The 17101-nt window shown below is 42.8% G+C and overlaps 1 protein-coding gene across 1 annotated transcript in view; it reads left to right on the top strand.

Moving 5' to 3' along the window:
* GPC3 (glypican 3) overlaps positions 1–16722 on the top strand; it is a 712927-nt gene extending 696205 nt beyond the window's left edge. Inside the window, exon 8 of the mRNA XM_040442690.1 lies at positions 16361–16722. Coding sequence (XP_040298624.1) covers positions 16361–16542 — 182 coding nt within the window. The 3' untranslated portion in view covers positions 16543–16722. The remainder of the gene's footprint in view (positions 1–16360) is intronic.
* The last annotated feature ends 379 nt before the right edge of the window (positions 16723–17101 follow it).

Consider the following 17101-nt stretch of genomic DNA (forward strand, 5'->3'; position numbering starts at 1 on the left):
AGCTCCCTCATAGTGCCAGTTCTCCCCCCCATAGTGCCAGCTCCCCCATAGTGCCAGCCCCCCCTATTGTGGCAGCCCCCCCATAGTGCCAGCTCCCCCCCATAGCCATAGTGACAGCTCCCCCCCATAGTGACAGCTCCCCCCGCAAAGAAAAAAAAAAAAAACACTAATACTTACCTCCATCAGCAGTGATGCGATGCAGGCCTCTTCCGGCCTGTGTCCCTGCTGTGTGCTGCCCGGCTCAGGCGGCGCGATGATAATGACGTCATCGCGCTGCCTGAGCCGGCCTCTGATAGGCTGCAGGCATTAGTGCCTGCGGCCTATCAGAAGAACAGGGGAGGGACACGCCTCTCCCTCCCCTGCCCCACAGCACAGCCATCTGTATCGCTGTCCTGAGGACGGCGATACAGATGAATATGGAGATGAGCGCTTCCACAATGGAAGCGCTCATCTCCTACTGCCCGCCGCCACCACCGCCGCCGCAATTACATCCAGGGCTGCGCTGCCTGTGGTGATCGGCGGTGTGGCCCTGAGGAATAAAATAAATAAATAAATAAAAAATTATTTGTTAAAGACGGCCTAGCGGCCGTTTTTTTTAGGGCGGCCTGGGGGGCAATTGCCTCCCTGCCCCCCGGCCCAGCCTGCCCCTGGTGCCCATACACAAATTATTATCGGGTGTACCCACACTTTAAAGGGGTTGTGCAGCTTCGGGGGGGGGGGCAGACCTGTGAAGGGAAGCATACTTATCTGCTTCCCACCGCTGGCTCCCCGCTCCTTCTGTCCACGGCCTCAGCTGCTCCTGTGCGCTTCCAGGATTTCATGTCAAATGGCACTTTATGCAAGAAGAGCAGGTCACCAATAGTATATGCAGTGTACAGATGCTATGTTCTACAGTATGCACTGCAGCGGGCACAGGACAGGCAGGAGCGCACAAGCATGGCATAGCATAATGATCAGGGGTGGATTGACCAGAGACCTTACAGGGAAATTTCCCGGTGGGCCGATGACCAGGGGGCTGCCTGAGTCTTCCTTACGGCCAGCCAATGGAAGTTTTTGGGGATATATTTTTTTGTTTTGGGGGTAGTAATACTGTGGTATTTGGCTCTGTTGAGGTAGTATAATGTGCCGCAATATGGTTTTGTTGGCCCCGCCTACTTGTGTTGGCCCTGCCTTCCATTAATTCGGACCAGACTACAAATCTTGGCCACTTTTAGTATTTTTTCCATGGCCACTTTAAGTTCCCAGTCGGCCCCTGATAAGGATGGCGGGTCTCCTGCAGGGATGTACTATGCAGTGCTTTTAGTGGAGTGGGCACTAGCAGGAGCAGTGATGTGCTATGCAGAGCTCCTGCCTGTGCCCATTCAAGCCTAGCATAGCACATCTGTACAGGGTCTCCTGCACAGAGCGGACACGAGAAGAATCAGCGATGTGTGCTCAGACCAGTCCTGTGCTTACTGCAGTGTCTATTGTAGAACACAGAATCCGTGCATACATGGCTACAGTGTACGGATTCTGTACGCGCTGCAGTGAAAAGTGCGCAGACAGGCTCAAATTTTAGGCGCCTGTTTTGATAGGAACACAGTAAAATCAGTTAATAAAATATATAACAAAAATGATTTTTAGGGGATTTGTAATGGGGTTAAAGAAACATTTTTGAAGGTTCAGGTACAATCATTCTTTCTATGGTCACTATTGAAATAATTTTTAACATTATCTGTTTTCTAGGAAAATTGGGGGACAGCTGAACCGTTTCTTTTAGGGTACCTCCAGGGGCGTAGCTATAGGGGGTGCAGAGGTAGCAGTCGCTACCGGGCCCAGAAGCCGGAGGGGGCCCAAAAACCCTTGTGCCACATAAGACACTGGCATTATAGAAAGTGCATGCTGGTCAATTTACACCTCTGGCTGGAGAGAAGGGTTTAGGTCAAGAATTTGGCATGAGGGGGTGCCCTTTCAATGTTTGCCTCTGGCAGCAGGAAAGCTATGTGCTACCCTGCCCCTTGCCAACAAGCACTGAGGGACGGGGGCCCAAGCGGAACTCTTGCACCAGGGCCCGTGAGCCTTTAGCTATACCCCTGGGTACCTCCACATGTGACTGAAAATACTGTGGAAAAGTCTGCTGCAGATAATGCCACACATCCGTATTACACACATATTTGCCATGGAAAGTGACAGGCTGCAGATTTGAAGTCCATACTGAAGGTCAATTTATGCTGCGTGGGGTTTGGATAGGAAAATTATAATATTATAATTATTATAACTATTATATTATTTTAATATATTATTTTATATTATATATTTTTTTTATTATTATTAATAATCCAACATTCCCATGTGAATTTGCTCCCTAACGTCCGACAAACAAGCAAATGCTCTTTGTCCGCTGATTTCATCCTGTATGCGCCATTAAAAATTATTATTTGTCGGCACCACATCTCCCCATGTATGTAGGGGATGTGCTGCCAACAAATGCAAACTGTTTGAAAATGAAATATATTAACAATCACTCATCCACATAGAAACTATAAATGCTGCTTGTATATATGGCACTTAACAAGTCGATCGGGGCTTGTTAACAATCAGATAATCTGCCCGGGTAAAGGTACCATTAGCCCTGTATGTAAATATCTTGGACAGAGCAGAGTGGTTTGTTGGTACCCCCCCCCCCTTCCCCCAGAACATAAGCATCGCCATTCCACCCAGCCACACCACTAACATGTGGTAGGATATGCCACGGCACCCAAATTTTCCAAAAAACTGTTGTAACCGAGCAATAGCTGATTAGAATTTTAAACAGCCTGGCAGAAGAGAGACCCAAAGACTTATAATTACTTGGAATATTTTTACATTGGGGGGAAATGGTCTTTAACAGTAAATGGCTGTTTGCGCTGATATGCATAGTCTCAAGCTTTGAAGAAACCCTAAGGATTCCTGGGGTAATTAGCATAGCATGTGATAAGGTGATAACGTGTCTTTAACAACCATAAGGCCGAGGGTACACACCAGGGTGTTGAGTGGTATTGTACAGTAAAGCTGAAGGCGGTATTCTCTGGGGGCTCCTATGGTATAGCTGTGCAGAGCACTGCAGGGGATGTGTTTATCCTCAACAGATAAGACCGAATACAGCATTTTTCCATGGAGGTCATTCAGAGTTTATTCAGGCATTTTGTTTTAAATTTGTAAATCTGGCCAGTAATCAGGTTTTCCTAGACTAAAAGGAATGGTTAATCGGCCTATCATCAGCACGTCTAAACACATTTGTTGGCCGATCGGATCCCCTAAAAATGCAGTCCGTGTAAACAAGGGATGTGTGCTGACAAAATGTGAATGTATGGGCGATGAATGATCATAGTTACGATTATTCATCCCCTGTGTAGTTTCCATTAGCTCAGTGGTTTTCTTCCAGCCGATTGTTGGCATCTTTGCTGGGTTGCGGCCAGATCTCCACCGGTCCCCATTATAGTTAAAGGGGTTGTCTCATCACAGACAATGGGGGCATATCGCTAGGATATGCCCCTATTGTCTTATAGGTGCGGGTCCCATCTATATAGAGAACGGAGAACTCCGGTCCGGCCACCACCAAGCTGGCTCCCCATAAAAGTGAATTGGAGCGTACCGCGCATGCGCGGCCCCCGCTCCCATTAATTTCTATGGGGCTGACGGAAATAGCCGAGACAGAACTCAGGAAATGAATGGAGGGCGGCTGCGCATGCACAGTTCGCCCTCCTTCACTTGCAGCGCTCCGTTCTCAATATAGGTGCGGGTCCCAGCGATATGCCCCCATTGTCCATGATGAGACAACCCCTTTAATGGGGCCGGACGGAGACTTTCAAGCTTCCAGCAATGCTGGAATGCAGAGAGATCCGAGTGCTAGTGTGAAACCACTAGCCTAAGAAAACCTTTAGTCACATGTTACAGATTTAGTCAGTATTTTGAAAACAAATCATTATTGGATCCTAAATACAGAGGAGATAGAATGAAAACATTTATACTTCTTTGCATCCAATCCTGATTTTGGTTTCAAATACTGTTGCAAAGTACTGATCAAATACTGATCAGATCAGTAATATTTGAATAAGACCTTCAAGGGGTTGTCCAGCACTTGAAGAAAGGATATGGTTTTATTAGAAATGGTGCCACGCCTTTTCATGGACTGTATCTGGCATTGCAGCATATCTGGATTAAAGTGAATGGGATTTAGATGCAACCCCATTAAAGGGGTTTTCAGAGACTTTACTACTGATGAGTAGTGTTGATCACGAATATTCGAATTTCGAATTTTTATCGCGAATATAGGTACTTCGAAAATTCGCGAAAATTTCGAATATAGTTATATATATTCGAAATTTCGAATATTCGATTTTTTTTTTTTAGATTTTTATTTTATTTTTTTATCAGTACACATGATCCCTCACTGCTTCTAGCTTGTGGGCCAAAAAGAAGGCTGCAATATACTTGACTTTAGGAGTAGTAGTGTTTGCGAATTTTGCTCTATATTCGTTTTTTTTAAATATTCGCTATATTGCTATATATTCTTGTTTTAGAATATTACGAAATAATCGAAAAAAACGAAGTTATAGCAATATAGAGAATATTCAAAAAAAATCGAATAGAGCAATTTAGCTAATATAGTGATATAATCTTCTTTGTCTAATAGTTGTAAGTTGAAAATTTCGCAATAAAAAATTCTAATCTGAAAATTCGCATATTACACAATCATTACCTTTCCGATTTTTTGAGTAAAAAAAAAATCGCGAATTTGCGAATTTTCAACGAATATTCTACAAAATATTCGCAAAATATCGCGAATTCGAATATGACCCCTGCCGCTCATCACTACTGATGAGCTATCCTCTGGATAGGTCATCAGTATCGGATCAATGGGGGTCCAACATCCATGGCCACAGTCGATAAGCTGTTTGAGAAGGCACCAGCACTTGCAGTAGCACTGCGGCCTTCTCTCAGCTTCCCTTAGTCCATGTGACGGACGACACGTTCAGTGGTCACATGGCCTAGACACAACACAGTCCCATTGAAGTGAAAGGAGCTGAGCTGTGATACCAAACACAGTTGCTATCAAATGTACGGTGCTGTGCTTGATGAGCTGAGAGAAGTCCGTTTTGCTACCAAGCCGGTGCCTTCTCAAACAGCTGATCGGCGGGGGTCCTAGGTGTCGGACCCCCAGTGATAAGGTACCAGAGGATAGGTCATCAGTTGTAAAGTCTCAGAAAACCTTTTTAAGAAGATCACCCGTAATGACCAATTTTCCACAAATATCATTATTTAGTGAAAGGTACAATTGCCCAGTTCGTCTTTTTTGTCTTTATTTTTCATGCTACCTGCAGATTTTGCCAATTTTTTTTATGTATAGTATATTAATGGTTGAACTGACCTGGTCCATCTGCACTTTAAACTTTATGTCTATGGCCGGCTTTAAAGTGACATGCATTGCAAGATCTGTAATGGTGGAAATCATTTTATATGTGGAAAATCTTTCCCATTGTTGAAATTGTAAATCTTGTTCGCATGCCCATACATTTGCTTTTATGAACATAGCGTTTAATCATTAAGAACCGAGAAAAATTTACAGCAATTCTCAATTTGTTATGTTCTATAGAACAAATTTCTAGCATTTGGGACTGATTATTTAAGGAACATAAACATAACCATTTTGGCATATAGTGATTTTCCATATTGCTGACTGACATTTGCTGGCCAGTCATTCCTGTGCCTAAAACTGAGAAATAAACCCCTTCTGAAGCAGGATATTTCCCTTTGTTGAGCTTTTTTTTTTACTGCATATGTTTCATACCTGGTACACGAGTCGTTACTTTTGTACCATTGTCTATATATTTTTTGTCATAGGCGAAATATACAAAAAGCATTATGGGGTACACTTTTTGGTGTATTTTGTTGCAGATTTTGTCACAGAGGGATTTTGCGGCAAAATCGGTGACTTTTCCACGCTCACACCACTTTTCCAAGGTTGGCGAAAAAGGGGCCTTGGCATTGGTGGGGAAGAGAATGCGGGCCGGCTTCAGTTTATGGCGTGGAAAATGGTCTTAAAGGGAACCTGTCATCAACTTTATGCTGCCCATACTAACTGCAGAATAAAGTACAGACAGGCGAGTAGATTTCAGCGGTCTGTCATTTATAAGTTAAAAATAAGTGGTTGCCGAGAACCAACATCACGATCATTGTAGACTGGGCCTGGAAAAGAGTCCCGGCCACCTGAGAAGAGTCCTGGTTTTGATGGGTGGGAGAGCAGGAGATTATGAATAACTCTGACTCTTCTCATGTAGATTTGACTCTATTCAAGGCCTGGGCTGCAATGATTATGATGCTGGTTCTGAGCAACCACTTACTTTTAGCCCATGAGTGACACACCGCTGAAATCAGCATTTCTGTCAGTGAGGTCAGCATAAAGTTGATGACAGGTTCCCTTCAAACTATGTTAGCAAGGGAGCTGGCATAGTTTAAAGCGTGTTGCATGGCCAGGGGCACCAAGTGCCAAAGTTATGTAGAAGCCTGCACCTCTACAAAACTTTGGCACATCTACCACCAGTGCAAGGGGATTAAGACTGGCATATAAATCACCGGTCTTAATAAATGACCCCCTATGTATTTATTTTAATAGCATAAAGTTGCGTTAAAGTTTTCAAATAATTTTTAGCTTCCATCATGGCCCTTTTGATATTAAAGTTTATTTTTTCCAGGATTTCTATGATTTTTTTTACAGACATGCTTACGTAATTGCTTACTTGTACGTCTCTCTTTCCAATTTGCACTCTCCTGACCCAAATTCCCCTAGTTTTATATCCTGTATGTAGCACTTACTATTGCTCAATCCAACCAAACCCATGATGCACTTCTCCTTTCTCTGCCACAGCTACAGCACCGCCCTTAACAGCGCCCAGCTAGTGTATAGCTCCTCCCACCCAGCTAGTTACATAGACACTTCCCTATCACTGCCCCGCCCATGGACAGATCACAGGAAATAAAAGCTGCATGGACATGGTCATGTGACCACAGCCCAGAACGGGAGCAATAAAAGGTAAAACATTACAAAATTACAACTCCCTTCATAAATGAATATTTTAAAGGATGTTGATGAAAACACATATAAGGACATAATTTAGGTCATGAGGGTGTGGTGCTTTGGCTGGCTGAAACAGACCGTGGAGGGCATTTTAAATTTAGGTTGAGGTTTTCTTTTACTTTAGGGTCTCCCCTGTAACTGCCTTCTCCATGGGAAATATCTGATGGCAGACTCCCAATGCAGCAGCAGATGATCAACCCACCATATATCATAGTTGAACCATTGGGCATTGTTTAAAAGATTCTGTTTTTGAATTCCATAGGTTTATCCCTTGGGCTTATTCACAATGATGTATTTGGGAAGTGTAATACTCAAAAACGGCCTATTATTTTAGTTGCTATTGTATTTTTCCACAAAGGCACATCGTGGTCTAGAGATAGTCACTAGAGATGAGCAAATTTACGCTTATGAAATTACGTTATGCTGGAGTCCTCTCGTGCATAACGGAAACCGGATGGATCCGTTATGCAGGCCATAGACTTCTATTATGGCAGAAGGAATAACGGTATGCCTCTAAAGGCATTCCGTTATGCATTCTGTCATAGAATTGCGTTATGGTCCGTAGTAACAGAATCCATAACGCAATTCACCTTTTACCACTAAACGAAGTGTCAACGAATTTCATAAGTGGAATCTCTAATAGTCACCTTTCTTGGGAAGATAACTCTTTGCATACACCCTTCTTGGTGAAAATTATATGTATAGTCATAGAGGCCATGGAAGTGCTACAAATTGGTGCTTCTGTACAGTTGTATTTGGGAAAACCAAGAACCATTGCCCTGACCTTTGCGGGGGGGAAAAAATTGGATGTTAGGGCAGGGTGAAGATACTAGTTGGAATAAGCTAACACATGATGAATACAAAGCAATTAATACAATTAAAGGCCCTAAATGAGGTGTTAATAAGACTGATTCCCGTTGCTTTGTTTACAGCAGATTATTCGAGCCCTGGTTTCTCTTAATTGAGATGTCACGAGAACATTTGCACAGGGTAATTTTGTTTTCTATGCTTTTTAAACAGGTGTTACTGTGTAACATGGAAAATAATCTTATCAGCGAGTGGCCAGAGCTTGAGCTAATGCAATTGTGTGATGTTCATGCAAAGCATCCACTCCAGCACAGTGGTCCCAGGTCAACATATAGTGGCCTCACTGTTCACAGCTGAACGTAGGCAGATGTAACTAATGTGCTTCCTTACAGTTAGGGAAAATACTGGTCAAAATCCGTAGCATGGCCCTTATAACCCTACATCATTTGGCATTGATAGCTTTGCTGCCTTGAGTGGTGGTGGGGGCCATTGGGCATCTGCAGTTTTTGCAGCCACTGTAGTTACGTATGCTCCTGGACTATCAAACCCCCATGTGATACTAGCAGAATTTACATATTCATTTTGACTATGGAAACGTGACTTTGAAACAACAATGTAAACCTGCAATGTCATTAGTTTCCAATAATTCACATTCTTGATGGATGCTTATGGCATCTTGCAGTTTCTGTTAGCAAGGTTCCACCAACAGTAAGCTGATCTTAGAGTGCCTGCCTGCTGGGACCACCAGGGATCAGCTTTAATCTGGGTGGGATTACTGAAGAAAGTGTTCAGTTTCCTTACAGTGCCTCCACAGGCAAAGTGGAGCATTACACAGTTGATGGACTATGTAATGTGTGGAGGAGAATTATCAATGGGAGAATTCTTCTATTGACTCCCTATGCCAGGGATCAGCAACCTTCTGAAACGACAACAGTTTCACAACAGCTGGAGTGCCAAAGGTTGCTGATCCCTGCCCTATGCCTTAGTAGAGAGTTTTTAAACTAGACAGCCCCTTTAAGGCAGTTTAAAGATGGAGCTTTTCTTAAAAACTTCCCATCCATAGACCACAGAACTATTGTAAAAACATTTTTATCAGCAATTTTCCATGTGTCATGTGATAACACAGCGGCAGAACTCTGCTCAGACCCCTGACTGTTCTGTCATTTATCGGACTGCAGGAGATGACCTTTTAGTTAGACTAATCCATAGAAATAGCAAAACTGGACATGTCTGAACTAGACCCTTTTGGGGGGGTCACAGGACATTCCAAGGAATTTAGAAGTTCCCATTCTAACTAGATCAGCTTGACTTAAATTAACCCACAACAGTTTCAAGTGTAAAATAAATCTTGCAGATTTATTTCTTTTATGTCATTGAATGGAATTTGTAAAGTTTCTTCTAAACTAGCATTTCCAAGCCTGGAGAGATTAAATTAATGCAATTATTGTTACAATAAATGAGTCATTTATCATAGTTATCTAAACTTTGCATGCAAGCTTTTGAGCTGGCAAGATAAGTGATATGATTCAGTTGTACTGAGTATTGATAGCACAGATACACAACTATACGGGGCATTAAGACGACAAAAATAACAAGTCTTGCTAATTAAATAGTTCACATTATAATCTAGTGGTGTTCACATTCCATTAGAGGTCCCCCTGATGGAAAGTATTGGTGGGGGATCTTGCCCAAGAGCCATGTTGATCACATTTTTACGCTGGAGGAACTTTATTGTCAGGGGCTTCACAAGTAACCATTAGTCCTCATAGCAAACCTTGGAATTGGGCCCAACTCAAACACGACCATTTTTAGCAGAAAGTTTAATGATTATTTTGGTCTCCCAAATGCACAGAGTTAATGCACACGGTGATGTCACACTGTGGGGATAATGCCCTCAGTGATGTCACAGTACTGAAGTAATGCTCAGAATTATGTTACAATAGTGTCATAAAGTGCACAGTAGCACAATAATGCTCATAGTGATGTTGTACTACATGATATCAGAATAGTGAGGTTATGCGCACAGTGATCAACTCAATGATGTTACAACACAAGATTTATACAAACCTACAAGAATAATGCACAACATGATTCTTGTATAATGAGATATAGGATCCCCCAAATCCTGACCTAGGTTTCTCAGCAATTACAAGATGACCCTACAAGATGCTAAACGGGTGGTGGAATTTTCACAATTTACAGTTGGTCTGCTGACCACAAATCACCACTTCTTGCATTTGCCTAATTTGTACTTTTAAAACTTCACTTTTAATTTCTCTCTTAAAAGCAATTGGAGAGTGCTTTAAGACTGTTGCAGAGGCGCTCTGTATGTTTACCAAGTTACTGACACATTTGTTGCCATGTTTATAACAATGTTTCAGTTTGCAGGCTGCCTGGCCAGGACCCAGTTGTTGCGCACTCACTGGAGCCCCATCCTTTTTCTGACAGACTGCTGATCCTACTCACAATTACTACAGAGCATCTTCTGCTAAGCTTAAAAACTGATCATAGTCTGCCCCCCAACATGTTTCGCTACCAGACATGGCGTCTTCAGGGTTTCCTTGCCCGAACAGGAATATATTTTTAAAATTTTAATAGTTGACATTTTTGGACATGCAATACCAGATATTTTTTTATTGCTAATATATTTTTATATGTAAAATTGAGAAATGGGGGATTGATTTAAACTTTTAATACTTTTAACTTTTTATTTTTACAGTCATAACTTTTAACCCCCTTGGGGGGCTACAACCTGGGATCTTTTGATCCCTTCTACTATTTACCCTAATAGAGATCTATTAGGGTGAATAGGATTTTCACACACTCCCTGCTGAGCTGTGCTTCCTCCTGAGAATGGTGATACAGTTGCGTTCAGAAGGGCACCTGCAGCCATTGGCCAGGTGCATAAGTACCTGATGCTCCTAGTATTAAATGAATTAATGCTGAGAGCATCAAATCATTATGTACCTAGCCAGCAGCCATGAAGGGGGCTCGGGTGACCCCCTGGGCATTGGCCCACAGGAAAATTTCTCTGTAGGGTCTATGGCCAGTCCGACAATGCCTTTCACTGTTTATATGGGCTCAGTGGTTTGTTCCTATGAGTGGCTGTACCTAGTACTGAATTTCCGCCTCTCCGATTGATCAAATATGAATGGCCTATCACATGGATGTTGAAGTCCTGCAGGAACTCCTTAATGTGTTTTCCCTACAGTGTCATTGCAATAAAACATAACCATAACAGGGGAATCCATTAAAATGGATAGGCGCCCATGGTATACATTGCTTTTATTGGCCAACTCTGTAGTCCTCTAGTGTTCAGAGCTTTACTAGGCTTGTCTCTTGGCTTTTACCAAATAAGTGGGGGGAAGAAAGGGTTAAATGAACTAAATAAGAACTAATTTTGCATTTTGAAGAGCTCTTTTGATCCCAGTTGTATAATCATGGTGGAGATAGCAGTCTAGAATAGATGAAAACTGGCTTTCTTACCCATAGCAACCAATCACAGTGTAGCTTTAAACTTTTATTCTTCTCTTGAAAAATGAAAGCTGCTTTGATATTGGTTATTATGGGCAATAGAGACAGTTTTTTTCTTGTAGTCAGTTTCATAAATTGCACCCCGGTCCACATTCTGGTAACCTTTATGCTTTAGTTTACACCTTGTCACCCTTCAGAAGTATGTACACATCCATGAACTTGTGTTGACTACTTGGAGCCCTCATGATCAGTTTTTAGCAATGGAAGATCATGATGTAAATGGTCAAATACTTATGTTCTGACTTAAAAGCTGAGTTCTCAATGGTAATTATATTACATTGTTTAAAAGGGATTTTTCAACGTAAATGCGTTTCTAAATTATCCCCAACCCATACCCAGGGGGCCCTGTCTAGGGAAGCATACTTACCTGCTCCCTGATACTCAGCTCTGTGGGCCCACCATCATTGTTTTCACTTTGCTTTAGGCCCCACATCTAAACTACTAGTACATAAAAGGGTCTTGTTGTGCTTCTGCAACCAATGACTGGCCACAATGGTAACTTGTCGACCAAGGCACGTAACTATACTTCCCTTGAAAGGTCCCTCTTGGTGGGTGGGTAGTTGAAGTAACTTAAAAAACACATTGAAGTTTGAGAATTCCTTTAAAGGGGTTGTGCAAGAATGAAGTGTGTTGGCAAACCCCCTCATTCTGCCATACCTACAGAGGGAAGACGTCTTACCCGCTTCTCAGCGCTGGCTCCCTGTCCCTCCCATGACAGAGGTGAGAAGATCTGAGAGACTGGCGCCACGTGAGCGTATCTGACAGTCTCTCTGTTTTCATCTTGCAGTGCTGTTGTTTGGTAATAACCACAACTCTTGTCATGTGCAGCTTGTGGTAATTACTGAGGCTCTATTTAGTTCTGACTCACACTGCTTACCATGCAGTTGATATTTCCTGCTGGAGTTGGTTGAGCTGGTGTGTTGATCCTTTGGATCTCCTGCTCCTCCATTCTTCTTTAAGCTAAGTGCATTTTGTTTTACATTTTGTTGTTCGCTTGTGTGTGTATGCAAACCATCTAATAAAGGTTGGCAATATTGTGATAATGGATCATCCCACATATCACAATATGTGACTTAAATTATTGGATGACAGGACATGCTACTCCATTCTTCCATCAAATCCGACAGCTGGGTTCTCTGACCACTTAGAGTCTATACTTATACAAGCCCTTGAGAAGGGTTTGATTTCTAAGCATGAGATGAAATTCTTGGTACCATCACACCCACAGATTCCCACTTTCTACTCACTTCCCAAAATCCATAAGGGGTACCCCCCCTTCTGGGCCATCCTATTGTATCAGGGGTAGGATCAATCACCCATAGTCTCAGCACATATGTTGATAACATCTTGCGTCCCTTTGTGTCATCCTTGCCCTCTTATATTTGAGATATGACGGATCTACTACTTAAGATCGACAATATCCAAGTAGATGATAATGTTTTGTTGGCGTTTATTGATGTAGAGGCTTTGTATACCAGCATCCCTCATAAATGGGGGATTACAGCTGTAGAATATTTCCTCAGTACAAGAGGGACTCAATACAAGTGTCATTCTGATTTTGTTATCCAGTCACTTGAATTTATATTGACGCACAACTACTTTATATTTGGGACGCGTTTCCTCCACCAGCTCAGGGGTACGGCAATGGGTAGCCCCTGTGCGCCCAGTTATGCCAATCTATTCCTGGGCTGGTGGGAGGACACCATTGTGTTTAATGAGCCATGTCGTCAATGGGCCCCGAATATATTATTTTGGGGTAGATACATTGACGACGTGTTTATCATATGGGATGGCACCAGTGACTCTGTCTCTGAATTTGTTACTCACCTTAATATCAACAATATAGGTCTCAATTTCACATATGAGAGTAACAGAGATAGCATTGCCTTTTTGGATATACGCATCACTAAGCGTCAGGGTAAGCTGCATACCGAAACTTACAGAAAACCAACGGCTACCAATAGCCTGTTGCGGTGGGACAGCTATCACCCTGAGGAGTTTAAAGAGGGATCTCCCTGCACTTACTATTATCCCTGGGCACAGCTCCGTTCTCCCGGTATAGGCTCCGGTATCTTCATATGTTCGGCTCAACTGGGTGGAGCCTGCCAGCGTCTCCTTCTCCCAGGCTGTAGCGCTGGCCCAACGCAGCGCTCAGCTCATAGCCTGAGAGAAAAAAAAAACTCTCAGACTATGAGCTGAGCGCTGCGATTGGCCAGCGCTACAGCCTGGGAGAAGGAGACGCCGGCAGGCTCCACCCAGTTGAGCCGAACATATGAAGATACCGGAGCCTATACCGGGAGAACGGAGCGGCGCCCAGGGATAATAGTAAGTGCAGGGAGATCACTGGGTGCCGCTCTCCATGTCTGTATGCTTAGTTTAGATTTTTTATTCTCGTGAAAGGTCCTCTTTAAAACACGGTATCCCAAAGGGACAATATCTTAGAGTTAGAAGAAACTGTTCCTCATATGAATCATTCCATCACCAGGCAGCCGATATGTGTAATAGATTCCAACAATGGGGATATCCCAATCAAGTTCTGAGGGATGCTTTTCAACACTCTAGCAAAATTGAACGCCAAGCCTTGTTAGTTAAGAGTGCTAAAAAAGGGGATAATGTCATCAGAATTATCGGCACATTTGATCATCAGAATCAGAAAGTTAGGGGTATCCTAAGTAGATTTTGGGATGTTCTCCTGACTGATCTAGACATAAAAGATGTGCTCCCCCCTAGACCTGCGATCACATATAGACGTGGACGATCCTTAAAGGACAGATTGGTACACAGTCATTACCAAAAACCAGTAGGAACCACTACATGGCTTAATCCCAAACCAACGGGAACATACAAATGTGGTGGAGACTATGTTTGTTGCCCCTTTATTCTAATATCTAAAGTGTTTACTAGTGTTAGCACAGGGATAACATATACTATACGGGATTTTGCTAACTGTCGTACCCAAGGGGTGATTTATCTATGCACCTGTAGCTGTCCCCTAAGTTATGTTGGAAAAACTAAACATGAACTTAGGAGACGGGTTGGGGAACATCTGGGTGATGTAAGGAATCGCAGAGACAAACCGATCGCACGTCATGTACTTGAGGTACATGAAGTACCCTCAAATTCCAGGTCATCGAGGTCATACGGCAGTCACCAAGGGGAGGCGACTGGGATAACAGAATTCTCCGCAAAAAAGCCCAGTAGATATACCGCCTCAAAACAGTGTTTCCCATGGGACTAAATGAACAGATTTCCTTCGGTTGTTTTATTTAGTCTCCCTCTTTTTCATATAATAACCATACTCTATGGTGATCTTCTCAAATGAGTGTGTGAGTTTAGAATAACCTGCTTATTATCGAACCGAAATTGGTTCATTCTGATATATATCGCAATGGGGGGCCTGTCTTTTACATTAATATATGTCATCACAGTTTATTTATCCAGTCCCTTTCTTTATACACCCCTTCTATAAGTATGTGCGACGTTCTGTTTACAAAGATGCACTATTTTTATAAAATCATGGATCTAGAACTTATATATGTATTATTCCTCCCCTCCCCCTTTTATTCATGTGGGCAGCATCGCTATCTACTTCCTTGATCTCCTCTCACACCCCTGCCTGCGTTCCATAGGCAGGAAGTGATGAGGAGAATGACGCCCGCTCACTTCCGTTTTTTGGGATCACATGTGCGTTCCACCAGCGCCGCGTGCATTCTAAATACCGGAAGTAGCGCTTTCTTCAATACTAAGGCAGTCATTGGGTTATCCAGGAGGTGGGTCAGTTTTCTAGGTGCCAAAAACAGGTATTTAGATCACCTATTTAGCAATACTAGTGCACCTTACTACATCAGGAGGTCTGCTATATAACTACCATAATTTTTTTGCCCCAGAATGTCAGATGGGCAATTACCATTAGTGAAACCTGCAACAACTTATTTTTTATTCAACAACTACTAGAATTGAAGTTTGTGAAGATCTTATCACTTATCCTCAGTCCCCTGATGAACCAGTTTTTACGAATACTGGGGAAACGCGTCGGGACAAGCTGCTAAGAAGGGACGAACATCTTCAATCCTCACAGGCAGGGTAACCTAAAATTATATCTAGATGGGGTAATATTTTAACCAATGATAGTAAAAGTTATGTCTTAGATGAAAAGTCATTTCTCTCTGTGATACAATGTGTTGTTGTCTAGGCCTCAGGGAGACGCTGGTTCCTTCATCTGGGGAAGAAGCAGTAGTCTAATTTCATGCTACCACTCCTAGGGACTTCGATGGTCTCCAGGGCTAAGGTTCCGGTGTATAAGTATTTCCACCTTCAGGGTCTACTCATACTGGCAGGAGTCAGGGAGAGGTCTAGAGATTCCTAGGAGGTCACTATCCCTCTCCCTTAGCTTTGAGTCCTAGACTCCAGTCTATTCCTTCTGTGTGTTATCTGGTGTTATCCCCTCCCCATTATCCGCGATGCTCCCTGCTCCTTCTCTTGTAGGCCTGGACTCCAGCAATGTCAACATCGGGTTTGACATGGCCACAGCCAATCACTTGTCGCAGCCGTATCCATCTTCCCTTGTGTCATGTGACTATTTGTCATGACACAAGAGGAGGTGGACACTGCTGCAGCCATGTCAAATCAAATGTTGACATCGCTGGAGCCCGGCATGCAGGAGAAGGAGCAGGGAGCCAGCGCTGAGAAGCAGGCAAGTCATCTTCCCTCTGTAAATCTGGCAGAATAGGGGGATTTACTAACACCCCCCCCCCCCCCCATTCTTGCACAACCCCTTTAAGGCTCTGGTTTTTACTTTATTAAATATCGAAAATGCTTAAATGGTTTAAAAGGAGTACATTTGACAAAAATGAGCTTTTGTAAACTTCCTGGATGTTTATTAGGTTTGCAACGCAAGTAATTCTCATGTCTTCTTGTTTTTAGAACTGAACTATGATTTGGATATCGACGACGTTCCATTTAACAAGCAGATGCGAAACCAGCAGGATCAGAATGGCAGAGAAACAACCCCCCTCCAGCCTAGAAGTGACAGCATAAAGACTGTCCCTGCCACACCACTTCTTTCCCTCACAATCACCTTGTTAGGACTTGTCTCAGTGAACTGATCCTCCAAGTCTTAATCCTTCCCTGTTCTGGTAGCTACATAATGTTCCTAGCTGAATTTTACAATTTATAACATTTCTCGGGCCATTGTAAAGTCTTCTTGGAGAACAACAAAAAAAGAATTTTATATAGTAATATTATTAATGTATTAATAAAGAACATTTCTTTGTTCACAGATTTTATTCACAGATGTTTGGTGTTGTTTTTAAGTCGCTCCATGAATGCGTTGGTCCAGATTTACTAATGTGTCTGCCAAAATTCTGTCTAAAAAATAGCTCAAATTGGGGCAGTCTGGCCCATCTTGGGTTTCTACACTTTCCCCCAACATGCTAAGTCTACTTTCACACCCGCGTTTTGGGTGGATCTGTCATGGATCTGCAAAAACGGATCCGTTACAATAATACAACCGCATGCATTCGTCATGAACGGATCCGTTTGTATTATCTGTAACATAGCCAAGACGGATCCGTCATGGACTCTATTGAAAGTCAATGGGGGATGGATCAGTTTTCTATTGTGCCAGATTGTGTCAGAGAAAACGGATCCGTCCCCATTGACTTA

The sequence above is a fragment of the Bufo bufo genome, chromosome 8 (genome assembly GCF_905171765.1).
Source record: "Bufo bufo chromosome 8, aBufBuf1.1, whole genome shotgun sequence".
Lineage (NCBI taxonomy): Eukaryota > Metazoa > Chordata > Amphibia > Anura > Bufonidae > Bufo > Bufo bufo.